Below are 23,337 nucleotides of genomic sequence, written 5' to 3' on the forward strand. Positions count from 1 at the left end.
GATTGAGAAAGGTTTTGAGTCCCAATAAGTAACTTGTATAGTGAAATGAATTTATTGGATAAAGCCTGGACAATTTTGTTTAACCACCCTTCTCCCCACAACGAAAATTTACCTTTGTCTTCTTGGGAAAAGCAGATTCATTTCTTTGTTGTTCTTCTTGGACAGTGGTGGATGGTGACGACACAATATGAAACTGACATGCTAATAGAAGAATCTGGTGTTCTCAAGTGGTCTCTGCAATTTGTAAATGAGGAACCTATGTGATGTTAGTGCTTGTTACACAAAAGCTAGTTGGGATAAACTCATGCGCTCTGGTGATATCTTATATTTTACGAAAATAGACGTAAAGGTGAGGCCTAGCGGTGTGTGAACACTATGCAAGATTAGGGTTCAAATTACACAAATCATTTGGTGATCTCCTTCCATCACATTTGTTCAAGTCGAAAGACACAGTTATTTGACATGCAATGAAATTTGATCAGATTTTATGCAGTTCCCAAAAATTGGTCCGCCAACGGTTACATCAATCAAATATAATGACAATCTTTTGGGACTATAGCAATATCCTGTAAGAAATCAACGCCAAATATATTATTGATGACTCCATTTCATAGTCTTTTGCTCCGATTTGGTAGAAACAGAGTGAACTCATTTCATCTCAATCATAGTTTAGCCACTGCTACTAATATTCTCGACAGCAATGACAAGATAATAGCCACCCGAATATCAAACTGCAACAATCTACAGCACCTTGACCAAATTTACGCCCAGATAATCCGAAATCACTTCCTGGAGTTGTACCCTGTACAATTTCACTGGAACAACATTATTAGATCATATATTAGGCTTGACTCTCCTAGAAAGGCTCTACATGTGTACATCACTATGTCGAGAACTGGTGTTCGCCCAGATACTTTCACGTTACCCATCGTTTTAAAAGCTATTTGTCAGGTTCTGAATTATGTTGTGGCACGGCAGCTCCATGGGGTTGCAAGAAAGCTCGGTTTAGAAACTAATATGTATTGTGAGAGTGGGTTTATTAGTTTGTATGCTAAAGCTGGGGAATTTGAGAATGCACGTAAGGTGTTTGAACAAAATAGTGAAAGAAAGTTGGGGTCTTGGAATGCTATTATAGCAGGGTTGTCACAAGGTGGGCGTGCTAAAGAAGCGATAGAAATGTTCTTGGAGTTGAGAGAGAGTGGGTTGCAGCCAGATGATGTGACTATGGTTAGTGTGACGTCCGCCTGTGGTAGTCTTGGAGACTTGGATTTGGCTTCTCAATTGCATAAATGCGTCTTTCAAGCCAAAGAAATGGAAAGGTCTGATCTTTTGATGATGAATTCTCTTATTGATATGTACGGTAAATGTGGGAAGATGGATCTTTCTTATAGGGTGTTTTCAAGGATGAAAGAAAGAAATGTATCCTCGTGGACTTCTATGATTGTTGGCTACGCGATGCATGGGTATGTTAGAGATGCGGTTGAATGCTTCTGTTGCATGAGAGAGGCAGGTGTTAGGCCTAACCATGTGACGTTTATTGGGGTGTTGAGCGCTTGTGTACATGGTGGGATGGTGCAAGAAGGAAAATATTATTTCAACATGATGAAGAATGAATATGGTATTGCACCCATGTTGCAGCATTACGGGTGCATGGTGGATTTGCTTGGCAGGGTTGGGTTGCTCGAGGAGGCAAGGGAGACGATTGAAGGGATGTCAATGAAACCAAATGTTGTGATCTGGGGGTGCCTAATGGGGGCTTGTGAGAAGCTTGGGCATGTGAAAATGGGAGAATGGGTGGCTAAGCATCTGCAACAGTTGGAACCATGGAACGATGGAGTGTATGTGGTATTGTCCAACATTTATGCCAGTAACGGCATGTGGGAAGAGGTAAGGAGGATGAGAGCAATTATGAAGGAGAGAAAACTTGCCAAGATTCCTGCTTATAGTTTGTCAACAAGTTCATATTGAGTGCTGAAGGTGGACCTGGAAAGGATAAAGGATCAGAAACATTGCTCTCTATTATAGAAGTGAGTGCACAAGATGGTTGCCATACGCTGCACCTCACAAAAGTGGTTCATATAGGAGCAATGTATCACATATTATAACGTACTCGTTGACCCTTAATTTTGATCCACTTAATTTATTTTTTTAGGTGAGAATGTGAATTCGTTTCCGGTCATCTCTCCAAGAGATGTGCTTGTGACCTATTGCTCTATGCATACACATTTATCCAAGAAAATAAAAGACGCATGAGAAAGCAGGCAGCACTAACTCCTTCAGTATTTGGTAAACCTTCCAGAGTGGAGCATGGAGGGGGACAATTATAATCTTTACTGTTTTCTGTGGCCCTACCCATTTTGTAATCAAGGCTTTTCTAGATTCAGGAGCTAAAGCTGTTTATGTCCTTCCACTGAGCCCGATGAAGCTCAGTTGTCTACATATTACGGGTCAGGTGATTTTAGTTCTTTCAATAACGGGAAGTTTGAAATTGGCAAAGAAGAAGCAGAGGATGACGACACTGAACCTTCTAGGCTAGCAAGTGCTTGGGAATATAGTGAAGCAGAGAAAAGTGAAGGACGTTCTCAGTTCTTTTGGGATGATGATCAGGGGGAGTTATCCCAGTTAGTGTGTCAATTCTGTGAGTCTCTTTTTCAGGGTGGTGTTTAAGAATAGATGATGCTATACAACATGCTCGTGCCTCACACCAGAAATGCCATCTTCCCAGCATTCCGTAGTTAGTCGGTTGTCTCTGACTTTGATAGTTGCAAGGGAAGCGCGAGTTAGTTAATGCTTATGCTGACTGCATGTTGTTGCTTATCAAAGAATTTGCATGGTTTCAGGCTTCCATACTTTGTAAAGAAGAACTGTACTTGTATAAGCAATGGAAAAGGATTGTAGAAGGAAGAAAACATGGAGAGAGAGAGAGTAGTAGAAATGAGTAATAATTTTGAGGCTTTTAACTAATTGTTTATGTTCTGTCTTCGATTGATGTTTGGTAATTTTTCCTTAAAGGTTACTTCTCTTGTGAAAAAACAGGTACATTTCTTTGTTGTTCTACTTGGACAGTGCTAGATGTTAATTCAGTTTGAAACATGTTATCAGAGTTTGATGTTCTCAAGTGCTCCGTGCAACTTGTAATGTGTGAAGAGGAATCCATGAGATGTTGGTGCTTGTTACACAAAAACTAGTTGGGTTGAACTCATCTCGTGACTTTATATTATATGAAAATAGAAGTCACAAGTGTGAGGCTGAGTGATCGATGAGGTGGGTGAAGGAATAGAGTTCAAATCTCAATGGATATAAAAATTTTGGTGATCTTTTCTCATTTGTCCAACGAGAGATAGTAAGTATACATCACCTTAGTTAAAAAAAAAATAGAGACATAAGAAGCAATATAGCCATGTGTATTTAATTTAATTGATAATGGTTTCTTTAACTTAGTAAGCATTGCAATCTTAGGTAAACGTCGCTTTAGAGAAACTAGGGTTATTGCTTACGCCATTTTTATTTTAAGTGGATGATTAGGTTGTATAAGTACATCAATCAAATAACCATGGATAAATATAAGGTCATTTTAAATTTAATGGGGCGGCGTAGACACGATAGTCTTTTCCAAATTATCCTATGATTATTTGCAAAGCAAGGGTTTAAAAAAAAAAAGAAGAAGAAAGCCTGGACATTGATTGCTAAGGACCACAGAGGCATACTCTGCTGTCATAGATATGATTAAGTTCATTTTTTGCATTAACTTAATAATAAAAAAAAATTAAATAAAGAGATAGGGTCAAGGGTGTAGCTATTATATACCCCAATATTTCTCTCTTGGGATTGATCATGATGACTAACTTGTATATGAACCAATAAGTCAGAGAGACAGAAAAAGGTAAAATAATAGTACTAGTAATTTATATTTAGGTGTATTGCGTTGATTGCAAGTTTTGTTGATGATTACATCTCCCATCCATCCACTGCTACAATTATGCAGAGCCTCACGCTGTCCACTTTCAACAAAAAAAGAAAAAGCATATGTTTATTAAACACTATCATTAGCACTCTAGACTAGTTGCTCCTTAATGCAAAGTTAAAAATACCAACCAATTCATTCTTCACAAACAAGCCTTCCAACATTCTTCTTGTTATTTTTTTCGCAAAAAAAAGAATGTTATACAGGGCTAGGAGTATTACTAGTAGGTTCTCTGATAAAATGAGTACAAGTGTGCCAGTTGAGGTAGGCACAAGGGGAACTATAGGATCACTTTTGAAGAAAGAGATTGAGTATTTCAAAAAAGTTGAGTTGGATTGTAGTAAAGGGAGTTGTAATAATAAATCTCAGAAGAATTCAGTGGAAATAGATTCAGGTGGTGGCAATTCTTGGCCTAGTTTCGGGTTCTTGACGATGAAATGGAAAAAGAAGAAGAGAAGAGGGACTGGTGGTGGATTACCTGCAATGTGTTCTATGGTTGAAGTTTCTGAGAGTTGTAAGATGAATGATATTCCAGGGTTCAGTTATAGAAATCTCAAGGTTGATTCTAAGAGATTTGAGGAAGAAATAACACTCTCATAGGAGCTTTTTTGCAATTTTGTGTGTCAAGTCTGAATTCTGTTCCTATTCTTTAGCCAAATATCTTGTGCTTTATGTCAAGTCTGAATTTGAGAGAAGTGTCAATCATCTGGAATTCTTGTTTTGGCAAGAGCAGGTAATAAGGCCTGGGATGTTACATGTATAGATCATAGACGAGCACGTATAGAATATGATTTATGTTGTATCATTGGACTGTGTTGTTCATAAGAAGGAAGACTTGTCTGCATTACTAGGCCTAAGTATTTTGATTTCCTGTCAAAAGTGGGCTAGATATGAAACATAAAACATGTTTTGTGCAGATTAAAAGACCGAAAAACTTTAGGTTATCGTCATTGAAAGAAATTTGCAGCTTTCCACTTTATCAAATAGAGGAACTTGAACATATATAGTTGAGAGTCATATTTGATGATTGTACATGAGCTGAACATATTCATGTTTAATGTTTTCGCCTGCAGCAAAGAGAATTTTTTGTAGTTCTTACAGATTTTTCTTCCTTGTCATGGTAATTATTCATGTTATTTATTCATCCTTTCTAATGTTTATGCATATATACTAGCATATGCAATTGTGGAAAAACATTAACTTTGAGGCCACAGGTTTGTTCATATCATTAACTCAAAAATTACAGAAGCCCAGAGTATGCAACAACCTTAGGTTTGTTTCTAATTTCTATGCTGCCTTAGGAGTTGGGACTATATAAAATGAACTTTATCTAATTGGTTGAGATTAGAAGAGGATGTATAGCAGGTTCAACTGAATCCACTCGAACCATGTATATATCGTACACAAAAAAATTGTAAAAAACGCACATGTATATAATCGTACCCATTCTGAAGTCACTAATTTTAATTCATAGTAAAACATCTTAGGTCTCTCTCTCTATATAAGAACTGGAAGAAGAGAAATATTTGGTCCCACGTTAAACTACATTGACAGTTTTACATTTTGTTGGATATAATTTGAACTTTAGTTATATTTGTTCAAGCTATGTTTGTTATGGACTTGTGGCAAATGACGCTGCCTAATTTTAAATTCTCCTCCCCATATCTAAGTACATATTCAGCAATTGCCTTCTGCTTGCTGATCCTACTCCTTTATGAAAAATATTAGCAGCACATTTATTGGGACCAATTCAAGAAAAAAAAAGGTTCAAGAACAAGTTATAGTTCCATTAAGTCCATTCAATGCTTTTGTACCAATTTTAACTATCATAAACAAGCAAACACCATATATTTTTTTTAAGCATTGAAGCCCCGACTAATTCGGATAAGACTCATTAATGGGAAAGTACTCCCAAGCAGGATTTTTTTCATATACGGAGCTTGAACCCCAAATATTTAGTTAAGGGTAATGGATCTTATCCATCTAACTACAACCCTAGATGATAATAAACATCATATGGAGAAACACTTTGAGGAATGTATTTAAAATTCCATAATTTTGAACTACTTGCTCGGAAAAAAAGAACACAATAAGTATGTTTTTCTTTCAAATAATTACATGTAAAAAAGTACATTGATTTTCTTGGTCCTTTGCTGCAAATTGCTCGTGTAATTCATGGCTCTCGCAAATGTGGTGTGTTTGTCCAGTAGTCCCACATCGCCTCCAGACTGAGGAACAAGATATCTATATGATATAAAATGCCAAACGGGCCTCAACTTCCAACACAACTTTGTCGGCCTTTTGGCTCAGACGAAGTGTAGTATTTGTTCTTTTTAGTTTAATATTTGATACGTGGATTATTGGTTCGCATGATATAAACTTTAATTTTTTGAGGTGGAGAGTTCATCGAGGTGCCTTGCCATCTGGGCTCTCAAGCGTAGCCCATGCGTTGAACTTTTGCAAGGGCCTGGAGTGTACCCCCACCAAAACAGTCCTAAGTTTTTTGATTAAATGTATCAGGATAAATTTTGATTAATGTGTGGTAATTTTATTATTTTATAAGTGATAAAATGTGTAATTAACATCATAATTAAAATTTATGTCTAATTCCTTAATATTTTTGGTTAGTCTATAGACCATCAATCAAAAGTGGGGTATAAGAACCCTCTACCATGTAAAGTAAAAGCTTCATTTTATTCTATTTTTTCGTTACACACTAAATTTTCTTTAGCCAAAGGAGATGAATCGCGCTAATCCTACAGTTCAGTGCTACTGGATTTCATAAGCGAAACTATGTCATCATTAGCGGTAGGGTTATACAGGGCAAACCGATAAACCGTACCAAACAGACAAATCGAATCAAATCGGAAAAAAAACCAGAATAGCGGTTTGGTTTGACTTGGTTTGGTGTTTGAAAAAAAAACCCGACCATTATAGGGTTGATTTGGTTTTAACTAAAAAAAGTCAAACCGAACCCAAACCGACCCGATTATAAATATACTGTTGGGAGTAGAAAGCACAACAACTAAAGTTTGATATGATAAAAATAATGAAAATAAATTGAACACGAGAATTTTACGTGGAAACCCCTCTAATTGATAGAAGGGAAAAACCACGGGGTAGAAGGATTTCACCATTATTGTATGAAGTACACAGTTCTCAAATACAAGGAGAAAACAACAATTAATACTTCTCTCTTGTAAAAGGAACAACTACTAAAGAGGACACTCAAGACTACAATATTTATCTTGGTGTATTACTCTCTTTGTATTCTTACTCTCTCTTTTTGGGATGATTTCAAATGAGGGCAAGAGACCCTATTTATAGGAGAATGAAAACGCGTAAAATTATTTTACGCGTTTTCAAAACGCGTATGATCAATTCAACAAAGGAAGGCTGCAACAAAGTCATTAGGGAGGCAGCCTTTTTGACTTTGTTGGCCTCCCTTTTTGACTCTGTTGGCCTCCTTTGTTGACTCTTTTTCATTCTCCCACTTGAAGATTTAATTGAGAATCAATTAAGTCTTCACACCATCCTTTCTACCCAATTACTGTAATATTACGTTTCTGCTAGGCCAATAGAAGATCGACACCATATGAACTTGTTACTGTTGATCGGCTTTGTAAACATATCTGCCAGGTTGTCACTAGTGTGAATTTTCTGAATATCCACACTGCCTTCTTCCACCTTCTCACGAACAAAGTAATACTGAACTCGTATGTGCTTTGTCCTTGAATGAAATACCGGATTCTTTGCAAGATGCAAAACGCTCTGACTGTCACAAAACAAAGTAATCTTCTCTTGTTTGTGCCCGAGCTCCTCCAATAACATCTGCATCCATATTGCCTCTTTGCTAGCTTGTGTAGCTGCTACATATTCTGCTTCCGTCGTAGATGTAGCCACTATAGACTGCAGTTTTGAAACCCAGCTTACAGCTCCTCCAGCAAGAGTAAACACATAACCTGTGGTGGACTTGCTTTTATCAAGATCACCTGCATAATCTGAATCAACATAACCTTTAACAGTAAAGTCTGATCCTCCATAACACATTGTAACATCTGAGGTATCCTTGATGTATCTCAAGATCTTCTTAACAGTATTCCAATGCTCTCTACCAGGATTAGCCATGTACCGACTAACCACTCCCACTGCTTGTGCAATGTCAGGTCTTGTACATACCATGGCGAACATTAAACTTCCCACTGCTGATGCATACGGTACTCGAGACATCTTCATCCTCTCTACTTCATTGCTAGGACTCGTACTTGAGGATAACTTGAAATTAATAGGAAGTGGGGTAGAAATTGACTTACAGTCTTGCATCTTGAAGCGTCTCAAGATTTTCTTCAAGTAGTTCTTTTGAGAAAGCCAAATCTTCCTATTATTTCTGTCTCGGTGAATTTGCATCCCTAGAATCTTGTTTGCTGGTTCCAAGTCCTTCATTTCAAACTCCCTAGCCAACTGTGCCTTTAAATTTGTGAGACAATCTTTGTTGGGGCCTGCTACCAACATGTCGTCAACATATAACAACAAAATAACAAAATCTTCATCACCAAATCTCTTGTAATAAACACAAGGATCTGAACTATGTCTGTTGTATCCAAGGCTTATAATGAAGGAATCAAATCTCTTATACCAACATCTCGGCGCTTGTTTGAGATCGTATAGAGATTTGTTCAACCTGCAAACCAAGTTCTTTTTTCTCTGTTCTTCAAAACCTTCTGGTTGGAGCATATAAATTTCTTCTTCAAGCTCTCCATGAAGAACTGCAGTTTTGACATCTAGCTGCTCCACTTTTGTCACGACCTAGCCCCGTGACTAGTGTCCAAATTGGACCCTCGTATACACACATATTATCTATAGTCAATCGGCAATTAAGCATGATAAAGGATTTATATGGGTAGCACGTTGTCTCAAACTGTTACTTATATATATACTAAAATCACCTATTTCTTGGGGAGTCTTAATTGTCAAAAATAAGATAACATAATATGTAAGCCGACAAGGCTTCCATTCTGAATGTAAACGTCCAAAAACATAAGTCATACTAGTACACCGGACAACATCTATATACAACCCACTCATATGTCTACAGACCTCTAAGAGAATTAACAATAGCATATGACGGGACAGGGCCCCGTCGTACCCCTAAATACACAAATATATACATTATAAGGATTAGTACCCAAAGTTTGGGCTCCGAGACAATGGAGCACTTCAAACTCGTTGAGTAGAATCCTAAGTTGGCGGCTCTCCAAAATGAGTATTTGTACCTGCAGGCATGAAATGCAGCCCCCCGAACAAAAGGGGGTCAGTACGAACTATGTACTGAGTATATAAAGCATAAAATACCGTAAAGGAGATCACATCTGAAATAAAGATTCAGGAGTTAAGTATCATAATCAATAAATCACTGTACCTGTGTCTTATAAAATGAAGACATGCATATCATCATATATCGTACCTAGCCCGTTATGGGACTCGGTGTCACAATTATATCAATATATCGTCATATGTATATATATACCATACCCGGCCCTCTAGCAAGGGACTCGGTGAATAGAGTAGTGTACACTGATACCGTACCCGGCCCATTATGGGACTCGGTGCCATAATCATATCGTCATATCATCATAATATCATATTATCATATCACGTACCCGGCCCTCTAGTAAGGGACTCGGTGAATAATGTAGTGGAATCCATACATGATAACATACCCGGCCTATCGTAGGACTCGGTGAATAATACCATAACAATATGCACGAATAAGGTATCATTAGCAACCTTGCGAAATTTGATCATTATCGGAGACTTAATAGAATAAGCAAAATAGTCCATCATTTGAAAACCAAGACAATAGTCATTATGAATCACATCAATTATGGATTATACTAAAATATGAATTATACCACAACATGAGTTATACCAACTAGGATGGCTGGAATCATACACATGAGTCAAGACATAACAATATAAATTTTGAAAATCAAGAACGGTAGCCATCCGAGTATATCTACGAATACGAGTTTCTTTGGAATTTAAGCATACGTCATTCGTTCGTTTCATATGGATCATGCCAAAAGAAGAAGATGTTAACTTTACATACCTTTAGCGTTTATACGTATATGTTGTCCAATATTGTCTCAACCTATATTAAAACGTTAAGCACTATGATTAAGCTATGGACAAGAATAAAACGTAGTCTATCGTTAGTAGGTTATTTCTAAAAAAAATTGGACAGCACCTCCCCTATACCACTCACTTTTCCCACTTTCAAACCAGCCATATAATCATCAACCAACATCAACAATCCAAAATATTGACACAAAATAAGATTTATTATTCATGTTACCAAAGCAGTAAATTCGGAAAGTCAAGTACCTCACGTTGTATCTAAAATTTGAAAATGAAAACGGCAAAACTGGACTTTATAACCTTCATGAAACATTTAGATCTATGTCTTAAGTTTCCAATGCAAAAGAAATCAACTCAAAATTCATTTTCTACAAAGAGATATCATCAAAATACGAACAGCTATACATGAAGGAATTTTCAATCCAGAATCTGGACAGAATTTGTCTTAAGCTTCATGCTCAGTTTTCGACATCATAACAGCAGATATAGACTAATACATAAACATAAGAGTTGTAGGTACGTGTATTAGCTTTCCAAAACATGTTTAATATCTAAAATCGAAGGTCTACACAATGAGATATTCCAAAATTACTACCAGCTACTCAATTCCAAAAACGGGTTTGAACATTCACAATCTTCATACACCTTTTTCCTCCAAATTCAAGAACAACAACTCATCAACAACATCAAAACAATATCAAACATTATTATACATCATCACTAAGATAATTCCATCTATTTAATCTACCTAAATCAACCCTTTAATCCATAACTCTCAACAAATCACCAAACTAGTTTATAACACTATTTTCTCCGTTCTAATCCGTTAAAACTCTAACTAAACTTATTAACAATGAAAAGGAGACTTTAATATTACCTTAAATTTGCAGCACCACATAAAATCTTCTCCTTATTGGCTGATTTCTAGCTCAAATTGAAGCCAACGCGACGTACAACAATTTTCTCTTCAAGAGCTTTGAGATTCGGGGCTTTAATTGTGGTGGATGTTGGTGTTTCTCTCTAGCTTTCCCTTATCTTACTCTCTCTGGAAATTTCCAGATATTTCTTGGTCTAAACTATGAAGGAAGACATAGAATTTTGATTAATTTCGTGGGTATTGGGCCTGACCCGAATTAAAATTGGGTTGGGCCGAATTCACTATTTAGTTTGGCCTGTCAGACTTAAAACGTCTATATCTTATTACTTCGATATCACATTTCGTCCCACGACCTATGGTTGGAAAGATATTTCAATTATCTACAACTTTCATGTTGAGAGTTTTCCCAAATTCTCAAATTATAAAGAGGTTATGGCCTCCCGAAGTCAGCTTACCCGAAACGTGACTTTAAGAAAAACATATTTGATGGCTTCTATTTTGATTTGGCTTAAGGGTCCTTCTTGAGATGTATTTTACTAAACATAAATTATTCATATAACTTGGCATCTACAACGAATCATGTCATTTTAAAATTCAAAATTAAAAGTCCTTGAATTTATAATCGTTAGCGTACGAATAATCCAAAATGCAAAAATACGGAATGTAACATTCTTCCCCCCTTTAGAACATTCGTCCTCGAATGTTAAACCCGCCTCATAAAGTCTTATAAGAAATTTGGGGGAATAGTCTTTTTTTTGCAACAACAAATAGTTTTATATGTCAATCAATATAATTAATCGAGAGGTTTAGATTACCTGTAGGCGTAGAAAACAAGTGAGGATACTTATCCTTCATCTCTTCCTCGGCTTCCCAGGTCATCTCTTCTCTATTGTTATTTCGCCACAATACTTTGACGGAAGCCACATCCTTAGTACGTAACCTTCTGACTTGGCGATCAAGTATAGCTATAGGGTTTTCCTCGTAAGAAAGCTCCTCCGTCACCTGGATATCATCCATGGAGAATACTTTAGAAGGATCACCAATGCATTTGCGAAGCATCGACACATGAAAAAAAAGGGTGCACTGCTTCCAAATCAGATGGTAGGTCCAACTCATATGCAACCTTGCCTATTCTACGAGTAACCTGATAAGGGCCAATGTAGCACGGGCTAAGCTTTCCTTTCTTACCGAATCTCATTACCCCCTCCATGGGTGACACCTTCAAAAACACCCAATCACTAACCTGAAACTCTAAGGGTCGACGTCGATTGTCTGCATATGATTTCTGTCGACTCTGGGCTGCTAATAGCCTTTCCCGAATAAGCTTGACCTTATCAACAGCTTGTTGAATCATATCAGGTCCGATTAACTTAACCTTACCAACATCAAACCAACCAATAGGTGACCTGCACTTCCTGCCATATAAAGCCTCATACGGTGCCATCTGAATGCTAGAATGGTAGCTGTTATTATAGGCAAACTCAATAAGTGGCAAATGGTCATCCCAAGTACCTCTAAAGTCAATAATACAGGCCCGTAACATATTTTCTAGCGTCTGAATAGTGCGTTCAGCTTGCCCATTAGTCTGAGGGTGAAATGTTGTACTAAGATTTATTTGTGTTCCCAATCCCTTCTGAAATGATCTCCAGAAGCTAGCTATAAATTAAGCCCCTCTGTCTAAGATAATAGATATGGGAATCCCATGAAGTCTTACTATCTCTTTGATAAATAACCTCGCATAGTCCTCTATTGAATATGTAGTTCTAACTGAAAGAAAGTGGGTTGATTTTGTCAGCCTATCTACAATCACCCATATGGAATCATACTTCTGTGGAGTGCTAGGTAAGCCTGTAAAAAAAATTCATATTAATTGCTTCCCAATATTTTCTCAAGTGTTCTCTTAGTTAATTATGCCGTTCATAGACCTCCTCCATTTGTCGACTCGCTTTAGTTCATTATAACGCACTCCAAGTTCTACTAGTAAATCGAAATTTCACCAGGGTAATATTTTGGTACTCCAATATTCTTTCTTTACCCTACTATGACAATCCGTATTCTGGAATCCTCGGCATCATGTGTAACTTTCTGACTTTGACTTGAAGGTCTTTAACTATCATTTGTTTTTACCTCTTGATCTTGATCTTTTGGGTTGGTTATCAATTAGTGTTAAGGTTCCTTCATCTTATAACCTTACCGTCATCCAGTAACCAGTAACCCGCCTATTCTGATTGTCTCGGTTAAGTCATTTCATAATTTCCTTTACCCTAACTGGCAATATTTTAGGCATAATATCTTGAGTCATTTCTCTATTTTTGACTCAAACTTTTCTATTGCCCCTTTACTCTAATTTTCTCTTACTTCTCTTACCACACATACTATTGCAATCTTTATACGAATATGTGTAGGTGCTTAAATCAGCCCAGAAAATACCTAAATGTCTCCACGTTAGTCTTTATGCAGTCCCTATATTTTCTCTTACCTCTTTCAGTTGATATCAGGACTCACCTATGGCTTTTGCCCCCAATACTAATTATATCTCTATAGTTTTTTCCTCAAACCATCTTATACTTTTCTTTGATGTATCCGGAATATTGCAATCGCATTGTGGTTACTAAATTCTTATTCTACTTATCAAGTAATCACTTGATATCACCCTTAGCATACCAATATTCATAGGCTGCATAACCAATCTTGTAGAATTTGTACAACGTGTATTCAATTCTAATCATAGTCTTTCCTTCTCTTGGCTTATTCTGCTATAAATTTCTTATTGTACTAACACTCACTTGCTGTCTATTTTGTCATACTTGCATTCCTTCCTTTACTTACTATTAAGTTTTCTCATATTCTACCATATGAGAGATTTCTCTCCTTTGCTACTTGTATATCCCAATCTTATTAGCCGATAATTACGTTGCCAACATCTCAACCTCTAATCCAGTATAACCTTGCTATCATTTATAATATCTTCGAGCTACTTGTTACTATTCTCATGTTGTATTCGTCCTTTTTATAAGCATCCATCTTTTGATGTCACACTATCCAAGATCTTTACCAATAATTCTGAGCACCATCTCAAATATCATCTTGGTTTTATTTTTCCATTTATTGCTGACTTTCAAATTTTTCTAACTTGTTCCAGCATGGGATCTCATATGAAGTTTAGGTGTTCACCTTAACGTGTTGCAGTGTCAGTTAATTTCATCTTACAGTTATATTTTTCTCATCCACTTCCCCCCTTTAGGGTGTACCCATATCATTATCTATTTATATTCTACTCTATGTCCCCATTTCAAATTTTCAAATTCATGCGATTCTTTTCCAATACATTATCTCTGTCTTTCTTTATATCATCAATAACTTAGATTACCCATGTACGAAACCTCAACACAATCAGAAGGTGATGAGAATTCCCGATATATAGTACAAAATCTCGTCTGATAAATGGTACTCAAATGATATAATTAATGTAGCAATTCATTCAAAGCCACATTCCATTTATTCTAATCAGTAATTAGCTAGTGTTTATAATCGTTTCAAATTCTCTATTCGGTAGCACTTATATTCTAGTGATCAGTGTTCCAAGCTTTCTTATAACGCTATCTTTATCTCAATAGATATCACATGTTCCTCTAGTAATCTCACAATACATTCGTTATTTTTGCAAATCTACATTTCCTATCATTTAAGGATTTCACTATTTTTCGAGGTGAAGTCACATATACACAATACTCCTTTATGCCTTATACGCTTTCACCCTTGTCGTGTACCCAATACTAACTTTTAATCTTACTCAAAATCATATCCATTAGCCACTTTTCCGCTAGACTTTACTTATTTTCATAACGATTCTCATCATACTCACATTATATTCTGTTCTTACTCAATCCCATAGTGTAACACTTTTTAACCTTATTCACGATTCTTACTAAGGGTCAATTATACTCGGTGGAGTAAGCGTACTTAACCTTTTTGTAAATTATCCCTTAGTATCAAAACCCCTTTCGAATCATCCTAGCATTTCATGAACAACACATGAAATACATGATCCTGAATATTCCACAAGTTTATGTTTTCCATTCACCAGTTCCATCTCCAATTAATTGGTTAAGGACTAATAAAATGTTATCATAAGGCATTCTTCAACCACCACCAAAAGGAAGCTAGAATCCAACGAGCACCACCGGACCTCTTAGTGCTTGATGCACCTGGTTTACCTCTACACTTATTCTTAAATTTTGAATGAATTATTTAATTCACAAACTAATTGTTGAGTGCCTTGTACTTCTCAATGGAAGTAAAACTTAATTATGAGATGTTTTTTTTTCCTTCAACATAAGCTTCTTTTAAGGCAAACATGCGATTGGAAGTTATATTGGTTCATTCAAATCAATTCTAAATAGGCTTTTTCCGAAATAAAATTTCCCCAAATAAGAATGGTGTCCCTTAATGATGACATTGGGGTATTTCTTAACTCTTTACTACAACAAAATAAATTTACCTCATGGTTATCAACCTTCAAAATATATTATGAACTTATGTCCCACTTTCTCTTCTTTTTTTTTTCTGAAAAAAAAAATGGGCAGAGTTTCCTCTGTATTTCTTACTATCTCAAAATCTGCACGCAGAAAATACCAACAATGCCTCACAGGTTCAACATATATATATATTCATATCATATCGCAGCCACACAGGGCACCCAATATCAACAACAGTATGAAAATGATGGACTTACCTCTTATGTCCGACTCGAACTGCACCTGTTACACTTTCATGTCTACTTTTTCTTTCAATTTTCAACTTTACATTTCAATCATACTTCAATATGCTTACCTTATCCACCATACCTCTTTCGCATCATTACTTACCCGTATATTGTGTAGCTTCCAATATCATCAATCGTTTTCTTCTATCAATGTCGTTCTTCAGCTGAAATCAAAAGATAGAAAAAAAGAATTTCATGTCCTACGGCTGGGCTCTATCGCACGATCTTAGATATGAAAAAAAGGCAACGTCCTAAATGTCCTGTAGCCTCCTGTTTATAGATGTGGTGCACAACACACCGATAAACAAGACTCTACTAGACACGGTCTGTAGACACTCCGAGGATGAACTGCTCTGATACCACTTTTGTCACGACCTAGCCCCGTGACTAGTGTCCAAATTGGACCCTCGTATACACACATATTATCTATAGTCAATCGGCAATTAAGCATGATAAAGGATTTATATGGGTAGCACGTTGTCTCAAACTGTTACTTATATATATACTAAAATCACCTATTTCTTGGGGAGTCTTAATTGTCAAAAATAAGATAACATAATATGTAAGCCGACAAGGCTTCCATTCTGAATGTAAACGTCCAAAAACATAAGTCATACTAGTACACCGGACAACATCTATATACAACCCACTCATATGTCTACAGACCTCTAAGAGAATTAACAATAGCATATGACGGGACAGGGCCCCGTCGTACCCCTAAATACACAAATATATATATTATAAGGATTAGTACCCAAAGTTTGGGCTCCGAGACAATGGAGCACTTCAAACTCGTTGAGTAGAATCCTAAGTTGGCGGCTCTCCAAAATGAGTATTTGTACCTGCAGGCATGAAATGCAGCCCCCCGAACAAAAGGGGGTCAGTACGAACTATGTACTGAGTATATAAAGCATAAAATACCGTAAAGGAGATCACATCTGAAATAAAGATTCAGGAGTTAAGTATCATAATCAATAAATCACTGTACCTGTGTCTTATAAAATGAAGACATGCATATCATCATATATCGTACCTAGCCCGTTATGGGACTCGGTGTCACAATTATATCAATATATCGTCATATGTATATATATACCATACCCGGCCCTCTAGCAAGGGACTCGGTGAATAGAGTAGTGTACACTGATACCGTACCCGGCCCATTATGGGACTCGGTGCCATAATCATATCGTCATATCATCATAATATCATATTATCATATCACGTACCCGGCCCTCTAGTAAGGGACTCGGTGAATAATGTAGTGGAATCCATACATGATAACATACCCGGCCTATCGTAGGACTCGGTGAATAATACCATAACAATATGCACGAATAAGGTATCATTAGCAACCTTGCGAAATTTGATCATTATCGGAGACTTAATAGAATAAGCAAAATAGTCCATCATTTGAAAACCAAGACAATAGTCATTATGAATCACATCAATTATGGATTATACTAAAATATGAATTATACCACAACATGAGTTATACCAACTAGGATGGCTGGAATCATACACATGAGTCAAGACATAACAATATAAATTTTGAAAATCAAGAACGGTAGCCATCCGAGTATATCTACGAATACGAGTTTCTTTGGAATTTAAGCATACGTCATTCGTTCGTTTCATATGGATCATGCCAAAAGAAGAAGATGTTAACTTTACATACCTTTAGCGTTTATACGTATATGTTGTCCAATATTGTCTCAACCTATATTAAAACGTTAAGCACTATGATTAAGCTATGGACAAGAATAAAACGTAGTCTATCGTTAGTAGGTTATTTCTAAAAAAAATTGGACAGCACCTCCCCTATACCACTCACTTTTCCCACTTTCAAACCAGCCATATAATCATCAACCAACATCAACAATCCAAAATATTGACACAAAATAAGATTTATTATTCATGTTACCAAAGCAGTAAATTCGGAAAGTCAAGTACCTCACGTTGTATCTAAAATTTGAAAATGAAAACGGCAAAACTGGACTTTATAACCTTCATGAAACATTTAGATCTATGTCTTAAGTTTCCAATGCAAAAGAAATCAACTCAAAATTCATTTTCTACAAAGAGATATCATCAAAATACGAACAGCTATACATGAAGGAATTTTCAATCCAGAATCTGGACAGAATTTGTCTTAAGCTTCATGCTCAGTTTTCGACATCATAACAGCAGATATAGACTAAGACATAAACATAAGAGTTGTAGGTACGTGTATTAGCTTTCCAAAACATGTTTAATATCTAAAATCGAAGGTCTACACAATGAGATATTCCAAAATTACTACCAGCTACTCAATTCCAAAAACGGGTTTGAACATTCACAATCTTCATACACCTTTTTCCTCCAAATTCAAGAACAACAACTCATCAACAACATCAAAACAATATCAAACATTATTATACATCATCACTAAGATAATTCCATCTATTTAATCTACCTAAATCAACCCTTTAACCCATAACTCTCAACAAATCACCAAACTAGTTTATAACACTATTTTCTCCGTTCTAATCCGTTAAAACTCTAACTAAACTTATTAACAATGAAAAGGAGACTTTAATATTACCTTAAATTTGCAGCACCACATAAAATCTTCTCCTTATTGGCTGATTTCTAGCTCAAATTGAAGCCAACGCGACGTACAACAATTTTCTCTTCAAGAGCTTTGAGATTCGGGGCTTTAATTGTGGTGGATGTTGGTGTTTCTCTCTAGCTTTCCCTTATCTTACTCTCTCTGGAAATTTCCAGATATTTCTTGGTCTAAACTATGAAGGAAGACATAGAATTTTGATTAATTTCGTGGGTATTGGGCCTGACCCGAATTAAAATTGGGTTGGGCCGAATTCACTATTTAGTTTGGCCTGTCAGACTTAAAACGTCTATATCTTATTACTCCGATATCACATTTCGTCCCACGACCTATGGTTGGAAAGATATTTCAATTATCTACAACTTTCATGTTGAGAGTTTTCCCAAATTCTCAAATTATAAAGAGGTTATGGCCTCCCGAAGTCAGCTTACCCGAAACGTGACTTTAAGAAAAACATATTTGATGGCTTCTATTTTGATTTGGCTTAAGGGTCCTTCTTGAGATTTATTTTACTACACATAAATTATTCATATAACTTGGCATCTACAACGAATCATGTCATTTTAAAATTCAAAATTAAAAGTCCTTGAATTTATAATCGTTAGCGTACGAATAATCCAAAATGCAAAAATACGGAATGTAACAAAGTACAAGTCAAATGTAGCACACATCGCCAGGACCACTCGAATTGTTGTGAGTCGAACCACCGGAGAAAATATCTCATTGAAGTCTATACATTCTTTCTAAGCGAATCCTTTCACCACCAATCTTGCATGATACTTTTTCACTTGATCATTACCATTGCGTTTGATCTTGTAGACCCATTTGTTTCCAATAGCCTTCCTTCCTTGTGGTAATTGAACAAGATCCCATGTTTTATTTTTATGAAGAGCTTCAATTTCTTCTTGCATTGCTGCCACCCACAGAGATGATTCTTGGCCTTTCATAGCTTCTTGAAAGGTTGAAGGCTCTCCATCTTCTGTTAATAGACAGTATGCAATATTACTCTCCATAGAATAATCTGAGTGCCAAGCTGGTTCTCTTCTCTCCCTAGTTGACCGTCGAACTTCTGGAGTTTCGATCTCAGCTTGCTCTTGTTCTTCGTGCTCTGGTGCTGCTTCAGAAGAAACTGGAACTTCTTCTATTTCTTCAACTTCAACTGTAGTAGTCTCTGATTTTTCTTTTGAAGTGCTACCTTCTTTTGCTTGTATCTTGTTTTCAACAAATACAACATTCCTGCTGATTACCACCTTGCGGGCTGTGGGATCCCACAAGTGATACCCCTTGACTCCATCAGCATACCCTAAGAAAATACATTCCCTGGATTTTGGATCCAACTTTGATTTTTCTTGGGTGTTGTACATAACATAAACAGGACTTTCGAATATATGTAAGCGAGAATAATCAGCTGGTTTTCCTGTCCACATCTCCATTGGCGTTTTCAGATCAATTGCGGGTGATGGTGACCGATTGATCACATAACAGGCGGTTTTGACTGCTTCTGCCTAGAATGGTTTTTCCAACCCTGCAGTTGCCAACATAGCTCTTGTCCGTTCCAACAAAGTTCTGTTCATCCGCTCTGCTACTCTATTTTATTATGGAGTATATGCCACCGTGAACTACCGTTTAATACCTTCTTGTTTACAAAAGTTATTAAATTCATCACCAGTGTATTCTCCTCCATTATCTGTCCTCAAACACTTGATCTTTTTCTCAGATTCAACTTCTCCTGGAGTAATTGTCGATAAATGACACGAAATATTTCGCTTCTCCTAGAGACTCCACCGGTGCTTGCCAGACATCAGAGTGAACCAGATCTAGTATTTCTTTGCTTTTAGTAGGGAACTGCTAAACTTCAGTCTATTTTGCTTACTAGTAACACAATGCTCACAAAAGGGTAGTGAAACCTTTTTGAGCCCTGGAAGAAGTTTTTGCTCAGCAAGAATCTTCAAACCTCGTTCCGACATATGGTCAAGTTTACGATGCCACATCATCGTTGATTCTTCAAATGAACTTGCTGACGCGGTTGATGCTTCTCCTTCTTAGTGTGTTTCACCTTTAAGCACATATAGATTTGCAGTAAGTTTTTCTGCTTTCATCACTACAAGCGCTCATTTGGATATTCTCATGACTCCACCATGAGTCTTATACGAACATCCATTATCATCTAGTTGTCTTAAAGACAATAGATTCTTCTTCAAGTCTTTTACATGTCGTACCTCCTGGATGGTGCGAACCGTGCCATCATACATCTTTATTTTGATGGACCCAATACCAATAACATCCAAAGCATGATCGTTTCCCATAAACACAGATCCTCCTGAGATAGGATTATATTGATGGAACCATTCTCTCCTGGAAGTCATGTGCCATGTTGCTCCTGTGTCCATGATCCAGACATCAGCAAAACATTTTCTGCCTTCATTATTTGATATTGCCTCGCTACATAAAATATCGTCATCATCCGAGGTACATGCAACATTCCCTTGAGCATTTGATGGCTCAGGGTGTTCACTCTTCTTCTTGAACCGACAATCTTTCTTGAAGTGCCCTTTCTTGCCACAATTGTAACACTTGATATTCTTCTTACTTCTTGATTGAGATCTGCCATGATTGTGACTCCCACTAGGATCACGTTCAGTTGGTCTTCCTCTCACCATCATCAAAGCTTCAGCTTGTTGCGAACTTGCTTGTCTGTCTTCCTTATTTTTGCGCCGATTTTCTTCTTCCAAGACAGCGGCTGCAATTTCATCGAAAACTAGACTGTCAGTATTGTTCGTCAGGTTGATGATGAGTTGATCATACGAGTCAGGCAGACTTTGAAGTAGAAGCTCCGCACGTTCAGTCCACTCTATTTTGCAACCCATTGTTGTAAGTTGCGAAAACAGAGTATTCAAAGTATTGATATGTTCAGTAACTGACATGGACTCTGTCATTCGAAGAGTATACAATCTTCTTTTTAAGAAGATTTTATTATGCAAAGACTTGGCCTTATATAACCCTGTAAGAGTATCACATATTTCCTTCGCCGTCCGCTTTTCTGCCACACTAGACAATACTTGATCAGCTAGTGCCAAGTGTAGATCAGCAACTGCGTTGCTGTCTATGTCATTCCACTTGCTGTCATCAACAAAGTCTGTGGGCCTGCCTTCAATTGCAGCTAAGCAATTGTCTTTTCTCAGTATTGCTTTTATTTTCATTTTCCACAATGAGAAATTAGTCTCATTGAATTTCTCAACGTCAAACTTTGTTGTACTCGACATTGTTATTTGCTTCACACCCTTCTAGATCGTTTCTGAATATTTTTGCGAACAATCGTGACAAACTGTACCGTCACCGAAATTTACTATTCACGTGAATAGTACTATTCACCGAATTTTACTATTCACAAAAAGTTACTATTCACAGATAGTGCCTTCGCATAAAATAGACAGAATAACCGAGGGCTCTGATACCACTGTTGGGAGGAGGAAGCACCACAACTAAAGTTTGATATGATAAAAATAATGAAAATAAATTGAACACGAGAATTTTACGTGGAAACCCCTCTAATTGATAGAAGGGAAAAACCACGGGGTAGAAGGATTTCACTATTATTGTATGAAGTACACAGTTCTCAAATACAAGGAGAAAACAACAATTAATACTTCTCTCTTGTAAAAGGAACAACTACTAAAGAGGACACTCAAGACTACAATATTTATCTTGGTGTATTACTCTCTTTGTATTCTTACTCTCTCTTTTTGGAATGATTTCAAATGAGGGCAAAAGACCCTATTTATACGAGAATGAAAACGCGTAAAATTATTTTACGCATTTTTAAAACGCGTATGATCAATTCAACAAAGGAAGGCTGCAACAAAGTCATTAGGGAGGCAGCCTTTTTGACTTTGTTGGGCTCCCTTTTTGACTCTGTTGGCCTCCTTTGTTGACTCTCTTTCATATACTACTTATGTTATACATAAAAATATTTATTAAAATGTAATTTATAAATATTTTTTTAAATATTTTCATAATTTTTGTTTTATTTCTTACATTTAGATTTGGACTTGAGAAGCCCATCTAAATAATATACAAAAAAATTCATCTTATAAAGTTATATTATAAAGTTAAAACTTCAAACAGTGTTCTGCCTCCATCTTATATGTTGATATTTTGTACTAGAACTCTTTTTAAGAAGCACTGCTCTGTGCTTTTTATTAGATACTATGAAAAATTCGAGAAACCCAAAAAAATCCGAAAAATCTGAGAAAATTGATATCGAAAAACCCGACTTTTATTGATTTGGTTTGGTTTATAGATTTAATAACCCGACACAAATGGTTTGGTTTGGTTTGTAAAAAATCCGAACCAATCCGGTCCATATACACCCCTAATTAGCAGAACTAGAAATTTTGTGAATGGTGTTCAAAAATTTTGTATATATTTCTAAAAATTTATTTTTGACCTATATAAATAATATTATATTTTATATATACACAAATATAATTTTTTTACGAAAAATATTTAAGTGATCATCCTTGGATCAATGTTTGCTAAATTGGAGTGACAGGAAAGTAAAAGCATACCCTGGTCAAATTCATAGTCCACCATTTTTTCCAATAAAATAACAGTTCTCAAGTTTGGCGATGAAAATTTGGTACGGCTTATATTTGTCGACTTGGAATTTGTGTTTGGCTTTTGGGCCATGCCGCCTTACAACCATAGAATATCCGAGTTGATTTCGTACAAGATACTTTAATTTTTATTTTATTTATATTCAAATTATTAAACTACTGTACTATTTTATTTATAACAAATAAATCACAACTTCTATTTGAGAATTATGAAAGTCGCAAAACTAAAATTTTGTAATATTATGCCAAAAGTAAAAGATTTTTTTGTTACAAAAATTGTTCAGAGTCTTGTTTTAATTCTTTGGTAAAATAGAATGAGTTTTTTTTTGTTACAAAAAATAGTTCAGTAACATTTTACATTATCAGCCT

General features: G+C 36.3%; 2 protein-coding genes, 2 long non-coding RNA genes and 1 other non-coding gene across 5 annotated transcripts; 3 read left to right on the top strand and 2 right to left on the bottom strand.

The window, feature by feature from the left end:
- Positions 1–131: 131 nt before the first annotated feature.
- On the top strand, positions 132–3,102 carry LOC129872099 (pentatricopeptide repeat-containing protein At1g77170, mitochondrial). The gene has a single exon (XM_055946971.1). The coding sequence runs from the start codon at positions 598–600 to the stop codon at positions 1,966–1,968; it is 1,371 nt and encodes a 456-aa protein (XP_055802946.1). The 5' UTR covers positions 132–597; the 3' UTR covers positions 1,969–3,102.
- A 916-nt stretch (positions 3,103–4,018) lies between these two features.
- On the top strand, positions 4,019–4,649 carry LOC129874032 (uncharacterized). Its single transcript, XM_055949254.1, has one exon. The coding sequence runs from the start codon at positions 4,160–4,162 to the stop codon at positions 4,562–4,564; it is 405 nt and encodes a 134-aa protein (XP_055805229.1). The 5' UTR covers positions 4,019–4,159; the 3' UTR covers positions 4,565–4,649.
- Positions 4,650–6,248: 1,599 nt separating this feature from the next.
- LOC129875346 (U2 spliceosomal RNA) lies at positions 6,249–6,447 on the top strand. Its single transcript, XR_008763148.1, has one exon. It is a non-coding gene; the product is annotated as a U2 spliceosomal RNA (small nuclear RNA).
- A 2,499-nt stretch (positions 6,448–8,946) lies between these two features.
- Positions 8,947–11,314, bottom strand: LOC129874245 (uncharacterized). The gene is made up of 3 exons (XR_008762858.1): positions 10,980–11,314; positions 10,074–10,115; positions 8,947–9,237 (listed from the first exon to the last, which is right to left on the bottom strand). It is a non-coding gene; the product is annotated as an uncharacterized LOC129874245 (long non-coding RNA).
- A 5,151-nt stretch (positions 11,315–16,465) lies between these two features.
- On the bottom strand, positions 16,466–18,801 carry LOC129874199 (uncharacterized). The gene is made up of 3 exons (XR_008762846.1): positions 18,329–18,801; positions 17,423–17,464; positions 16,466–16,586 (listed from the first exon to the last, which is right to left on the bottom strand). It is a non-coding gene; the product is annotated as an uncharacterized LOC129874199 (long non-coding RNA).
- Between the last annotated feature and the right edge of the window lie 4,536 nt (positions 18,802–23,337).

The sequence above is a fragment of the Solanum dulcamara genome, chromosome 11, assembly GCF_947179165.1.
Source record: "Solanum dulcamara chromosome 11, daSolDulc1.2, whole genome shotgun sequence".
Classification (NCBI taxonomy): Eukaryota; Viridiplantae; Streptophyta; class Magnoliopsida; order Solanales; family Solanaceae; genus Solanum; species Solanum dulcamara.